Here is a 6,679-nt window from a genome sequence, read left to right as displayed (position 1 = left end):
GGAGCCTGCCAGAGAGCAAAGTGCCGGAGACGTGGTTGGAAAAAGGGCATGTACCGTGGCCGGCCAACTACCTGTTTCCCTGGCGCCGATAGTTGAGTCTCTGCGGGACGCTCTTGCCTCGCGCGCGCCTGGGAGCCTGCAATCTTCACTTTGCGCCTGCAACACCGCCCTTGCCACTCGCTCTCAACCCCAGCATCTTCGCATCGCGCACCACCACATTGCTAGCCAATGCCATGAGCGCGTCCCCAACAGCCCGGCGATCGCCGCCCGAGCACCCCGAAAGTGCCGCGGACATCGACATGACAGATGCCGACGCCGACGGTGACACCGAGTCCGACAAATCCTCTCCGCCCTCGAACCCATTTACCGCAACTTCAGAAGAGCAGCAGGTCATAGCACTGATAGTGTCCTACCAGAACCTCACCCGGCGACTCAAGAAGGCGCTCACGAGAATGGATGCTATCATCCGCATGACAACCGCGCTTCACAATCGCACACGCGCCACCTTCGCGCCACAATCCTCGGTACGCCCTCAGTTCCCTCCCCTGCAGGTGAATGGAAAGGTCTGCTCCGAGCGACAAGCAGACCGAAACATTCGTGGGCCGGAATTTGACTACCATACAGGATGTCCGTGTGCCCCTGTCCGTTCAAGAGCTCATCTGGCTATACCGCATTCCCTCCGCAGACGAACTGGACGAGCTTCAGCGCAGCCTACATAAGCGTATTATTTTCGATGTCTCCCTCGCTACTGAGTACATGATACACACGATCGGCGGCACCATCGCGTTTGCGCGTAGATTACTTGCCCCTTGCCACCAGCCAGACACATATATCATGAACAACGAGCGCCACGAGCGGGAGCGGGAGCGACGTCGCGGCCTTCGGCTGTCACTCACCACGGAAACCGCTGTCACACCCGCTCAGTCTCTGCTGCAGAACGATGGACGCGAAGTCCCCACAGAGAGCACCCAAGCTACCACCGCCACCGCCACTGCCATCACCACCATCTTCTCCACCCCCAGAGACCTCATCACCGCTCTCCGAAAGGACCACATGCTCTGCTCTCGGGCAGCCAGTGCGCTCGAAGTAAGCCTTACCTGTGCGTTCCCCCGTAAATGTGACGGTAACAGCACTGGAAGCGGCAATGACGGCAAGACCACTACCAATACCGCCAGCCGCAGTAGCAACCGCCGCTATAATAACAATTCCGTCGCGTTCCTGATGCAGCTGCAATGGTTCGAATTCATCGCCCGCCGTGGTCCTCGCCTCGATGGCGATGCGCACCGCCGAGAAGTCTACGTTGCGTTCGAAGATCTGACGGATGCGCAAGAAGAAAGCAACATGGTCTCGGCGCTGCAGGCGGAAAGAGCTTTGCGCACAGCGTGCTGGGAATGGCAGGGATGGCTGGCAGGTCAGGAGGTGAGCGGCGTGGTGGAGTTGATGAGGTCGTTCAAGAATTCGGTGCTGAGCGAGATTTGGATCCATAAGGATCGTAACTCGGCCGCAGGAGGCAGCCGTGATGCCGAGAAGTAGGAGGGATTGTGAAGTGTTGGATTGGCATGAGCCGCGGAAGGGGAAAACGCCGAGCTTCGCGGGACAGAGGGCCGAAAAGAACATTGGATACAGGCTTCTTTTCCTATGGCTGAGGTATGCGTGGACGGCATTGTTGTATAATGAACGGACGAAGGCATTGAAAGTCTTGTTTGAGGGGCGCTTGTATGCGGGAGGCTACCAGCTCGTCGTTCTATTACTTCTTGTTGGACATGTCCAACCTAACTCGTAGTTTTTAATGCAGTAATGGTAATTATTAGTCACTCTAATACATGTGAGATTCCATGGGTTATGTTTAGCAGTCGACTTCATTTTGGTGTAAAGTGATTGCTTCCTACCAACACGACAATACGTTCGTGCTCTACGTCACTACTACACTGCTAGCGTCAAGTAAAACAGTTTCCCAGGCTTGTCTTTCAAGCATACCACGGCAAATGATGCTCTCAAGAGTATTTGAAATACTGCATACTTTCGCTGCCCTCGAAGTTATCCTTGGATGTGATAGTGGCTGAATCAGGTACTGCCTCAACAAGAATGACTCTCATCCTGGGACCAGTCTCTCACGTAGAGTTTCACAGAGGCGCAGCATAGCAGCACTTACATGAAATGACTCCCTTTTGTCTCACGCCGGACATTGTTAGCATCATGATACCGAAATATGCCAAACACAAAGACTGGTCAAGGGAGTGTCAATGCTACTGTGAGGAGACCCAACGTAGCATTTGACAATGGGATCTCTCCCCTTTACTCCGCCTTGTTGCTACGCCACCCTGATAGACATCAGTCACCTCTTTGCCAGGAAGGAAGTCATCCCTCCGATGGCTTAGTTCCAACCCTTGAAGGCGTGAACACCACCCTTGACTCCACCTTGCTTGGAGACACCACAGCCAACCGGAAAGCGTCCATCAAGGAGCGACATTACTCAAACCAGCGGAACGGAGATCTGCACACCATCATAGAGTGATATTTGCGATGAACGATGGCTTGAGCCAGGAGCCTTTTCGAGAGAGCCGCCGTAGCACCGAGACTACGCATTTAGTTTCACCGGTCAATGCAAGCCTGCACTTTCACACATCAACGATCGACGAGACTCAACATTTCCGTCCGCCCGCTGCACGCCCGTTCACGTACGGCCGTAGCCAATCGTCGGCCTTTTTTCCCTGCACGAAACCCGCTCGAGGCCGCCGACAGTTCACCGGGGATTTTGTGGGGGAGCGACTGCGCCTCCCCCAACGGAAATGAAATGATTTGAGTTGTTATTCCCATCCCACACACTACTCAGCATCCACCTCCTGCTGCGTCTACCTACTACGCACGTATCTACCTTTCACGCGTACAGGTAGCAGAACTTGCCGCCAATGTTGCTCATCAGATCGCCCACCCTCGTCGGCTCGCCGGCGGCGTAGCCCAGATCGAGGAGGGTGTCCAGGGTCGTATTCGGCGACGGCGGCGAGTCCAGGAACGTGCCCGTGCCCGCGAGGGCGTTCTGTCTGCTCTCGAGGTCCAGCCACTGCCACAAGGTCCAGACGCGGTCGATCTGCGAGTGGTGGGCGTAGAAAGCAGGATCTCCGGGCGAAACGAAGAGATCACGTCCGGGATCGCCGCCTGGGGAGGAGGTGGGTTAGTTTCTCGAACATTGCCTAGTCAAAGCGGTCGGCGCCGAATCGCTGCCCTCCCCCTTCTAGTAGTAACCTCAAACCACCACCAACATCATCACTCATCACCTGCTGCTCCCTCGGCCCCCCTTTTCTTTTTCAAAAAGCGAAAAGCACAGAAGAAAGACTCACCGATTGAGTAATGGCCGCCCCCGTGCACGCCGATGCTCCCGCTCCCCGGCACGCCTTGCATCGTCATCTGAAACCGCTCTACGTCCTCACTACCCAAGATCAAGGCCGCAACGCCGCTCGCGTTGGCGTAGCGGCGGTTGACGGCGTCGGAGAGATCGCGCTTGAGGCAACGCGGATTCCAAGCGAATTGGTCAGGCGTGACGGGCCCCGTGCCGACGCTCGTCCCGTTGGTCAGGTCGAGGGCGACGGGGCCGAGGTTGACGACCATGTCGGCGAAGGGCCCGGCAGTCACGCAGCCGCCGCCCGTGCCCGCGGCCAGGTAGATGGGCGGCAGCCCGGTGGTTGCGCCGAGGACGACGTTGCCTGAGAAGTGTCAGGTTTCGTTCAAGAGATGATGGACGGGGAGGTGCTTACCTTGATTGGGGACGAAGGCGCCGTTGCCGGACAGCGACGTGTCGGAGCCGTCGAACAGCGGAGACGTCTCAAGGGTGTTGTTGGCGGCGGCGGTGACGGCCCAGTCCCAGTAGGGCTGGGCGCCCGTGTAGCCGCATTCGTTGCGGAGAGCCTGCTCGTACTCCCACGTGAACCAGCGGTGCCAGGCGAGGAAAGTGCCCTGTCATGTGAGTGTCGGTCTCGTGTGTGCAAAGTGGGGATCGTACAGTGTAGTGGATGGTCAAGGTCTGGTTGATGTGCGTGGCGACGAAGTCGTCGAAGCGCGACTTGGCCCCCGGCACGAGCGACGGCGGTGTGCGCGCGGGCAGTTTCTGCAGGCATTGCACGGCGGCGATGTATTGCTTGCGTTCTGCCCTGCCCAGACGGCCCCTGTTGCATATCGTCAGCATCACAAGGCCTCTGTTTCATGCCATTAGTTCTTTTTCGCTACCATTCTTTCCTAATCGAGATGTTATCTCGCGTGCAGGCCCCGCCGCCGCGCTTGCTCCACGACGCACCGCCGTTGTCCAGGGCTGCCAGAGTCTCGTCGATCGCATGCTGAGCCAGCGCGTGGAGCTGCTGCGCAGCGTCAGGGGCCGCCGCCGTCGGCAGGGGCTCGGCCATGGAGGCTCTGAGCCCACCCGCGGAGCACGCCGGCAGCAGCAGCAGCAGCCTGTGCGCACGCATCTTTCCTTCGTCCCTGCTTTAGATGGAAAATTAAAAATAGGGCGTGAGGCGTGCTGAGTGTGGAGCCGCGAGCCCTCTCCAATAGTGCGAATCGACGAGGCCCAGGCGCAGGCTCGGGTTTTCCGAATGCAGAGAGAACTATACGTGACGATGCAGCAGCGAGCAGTTCGATCAGCACACCCACGGACGATCCCTCCTTTTAATATGGGCGACGCTCGCTTCGCCAGAGGATGCTCGCCCATGCAGCCCAGAAAAATAATTGACGCCGGTATGCATGCGTGCGAATTGGCAACAATTGTTCGGCAAAAGAGAACAGTACGCCACAGTCGCACCGGAGGGAGCGGCACATTCTGGCTAGCTGCCGGCGCTACAGGCAAATCCTGTTTGTCCTCGAGCACCCCAAACAAGCGGTCAGGCGAGAGCAGCTCTCCGCCGCTTTGACAGCCGCCGTAATCCTGAAGGATTCCCGTCCTTCGCGAGTTTATACTATGGAGAACCGGGCTTTTGCTCGGAAACGGCGTGTCGAAGGATCCCGCAGGACAACAATATAAGTGGACGAGGGCGCTTCATCTTTTTCCCCATTCGCCCGGAGAGTCAGGCAAAGGAACGCTGGGTGGATCGGCTTTAATCTCGTGCCGCTGTCACTGATGCCGGGGGTTGGGTTCGGCTTGCCCTGCAGCAATCCTTAAAACATGCAGGGGGGCGCGGATTCCTGCCCGCCCGCCCAGTTTAGCCTGCTGCGCTGCCAACATGGCTCTTTTGACACAGAAAAATCGAAAGAGCCCCATCCCTGCTGCGGGCACGCCCGCACTTCCCCGGCGAAATACAGAGCACGCGCCCGATGATCCCGCTTGTCCCTTCCCTGTGCGTCGCCCATCAATAGACCCGCTCGTCCGCAAGGGTCCGCACGCGCTACCACGCGCCGAAAGCGAAAGCGCAAGCGGCAAAGCCAATTTTCTGTCGATCATCGACCCGCCGTCATCAGCCCTATCAAGGCTAGCATCGCGAGCGAGAGCGGCTGAGTGGCCGAATTGCTTTTTGCACGGGCTAATGGCGAAGAGGCAAGTCGTTAGTCCAAACGTCAAACCATGCTCGCGTGGTCCAAAAGACGCCGTCCCACGCCCACGCCCACGCTGGCGCTGCCGCCGCCGCCGTCGTCGCGCCTTCAGCCTTGACGTGCGTGTGACATAGCGCTACACGCTGGCGCTGCTGCCGAGCAGGGAACATGCTGTCCGTCTCTTTTTTTTTTTTTCCTTTTCTTTCCTTTTGCCTCCCCCTTGTTTCTGGTAAGGAGAAGCGTGCATCTCTGCGACGTGCCTGCTGGCCGGTGCGTCATGCTTGCTTTTCCCAAAACTTGACAGGTCCCTGATGTCTCGGCTGAACCCTTCTCTACCGAGGCAACCGCCTGCCGAGCTACCCGGGTCGAGCTCATCGGCTTTTGCTGTGTATAGATCGAGATGGCGAGAGGCGACTGTGCTGGGACCACTCACGGCCCATGATACCCGCCCACTTAGCGTGCTATGCGTGCTTGTACTACGTTAGCCTCTGGGAAGCCCTTGCTTTGACCATTGGACGGCTCCGGCTTGTTTGCATCTGACGACAGAGAAGAAGACCTGCGACATAGGAAAAATGAATTATGGTAGTTTGGCAAGTAATTCCAATAGCCCTCGTGTGGCACGAATACTAGTGAACGCTTGCAATACTCCTTCTTTGCACCAGCGAAATGTCCCCTTCTTTAAATATACCCCCGTTGTTGATTTTGACACCAGCACAAGCCGTGTTCTTTGCTGTGTCTGCAAAACGCCGTCCCATGTTGACGCGAGCCGCTCAATGTGAAGACTGGAAACTGTGATAGGAAACTGTGAAAGTGAAGTAAACGAAGGAACGTTTTGCCGTCCCTGCAGCTATCCAACCATCATTGGATCTGCATCCAGGCCAATGCAATCCTGATGCTTTTTTTTTTTTTTTTGAATTCCTTGACTTTTACAGTTTGGGTGCATGGGTATCGGTGGGGCAAGTCCAAGAAACGCTGATTGAACGAAAGGAAAAGAGCCGTCAATGTCATGAATAGGCGGCCTGGCGCCTATCGTAAAGAATGCAAAGGTGTCGAAAGAGGTGGCGAACCACCCACAAGAAGCCATCGGTAGGCAGAACTAAAGCAGGCGAAATAGGTAGAGTGAAAAACGAAACCCGTTGGTGGTCCGCTTACGCGTCGCTCATCT

The 6,679-nt window shown here is 57.0% G+C and overlaps 2 protein-coding genes across 2 annotated transcripts; one reads left to right on the top strand and one right to left on the bottom strand.

The window, feature by feature from the left end:
* Window positions 1-233: 233 nt before the first annotated feature.
* On the top strand, window positions 234-1,533 carry LTHEOB_7343 (uncharacterized protein; the record flags this gene model as incomplete). Its single annotated transcript, XM_035516699.1, has 2 exons — window positions 234-524; window positions 625-1,533. 2 exons carry the CDS (start codon window positions 234-236, stop codon window positions 1,531-1,533), a joined length of 1,200 nt encoding a protein of 399 aa, XP_035371314.1.
* Window positions 1,534-2,878: 1,345 nt separating this feature from the next.
* LTHEOB_7342 (Tyrosinase) lies at window positions 2,879-4,394 on the bottom strand (the record flags this gene model as incomplete). Its single annotated transcript, XM_035516698.1, has 5 exons — window positions 2,879-3,156; window positions 3,339-3,701; window positions 3,753-3,951; window positions 3,998-4,160; window positions 4,222-4,394. 5 exons carry the CDS (start codon window positions 4,392-4,394, stop codon window positions 2,879-2,881), a joined length of 1,176 nt encoding a protein of 391 aa, XP_035371313.1.
* Window positions 4,395-6,679: the final 2,285 nt, after the last annotated feature.

Source organism: Lasiodiplodia theobromae (genome assembly GCF_012971845.1).
Source record: "Lasiodiplodia theobromae strain AM2As chromosome Unknown scaffold_22, whole genome shotgun sequence".
Lineage (NCBI taxonomy): Eukaryota > Fungi > Ascomycota > Dothideomycetes > Botryosphaeriales > Botryosphaeriaceae > Lasiodiplodia > Lasiodiplodia theobromae.
The sequence above is the reverse complement of the archived record's forward strand: the minus strand, read 5'-3'. Positions and strand labels throughout refer to the sequence as shown.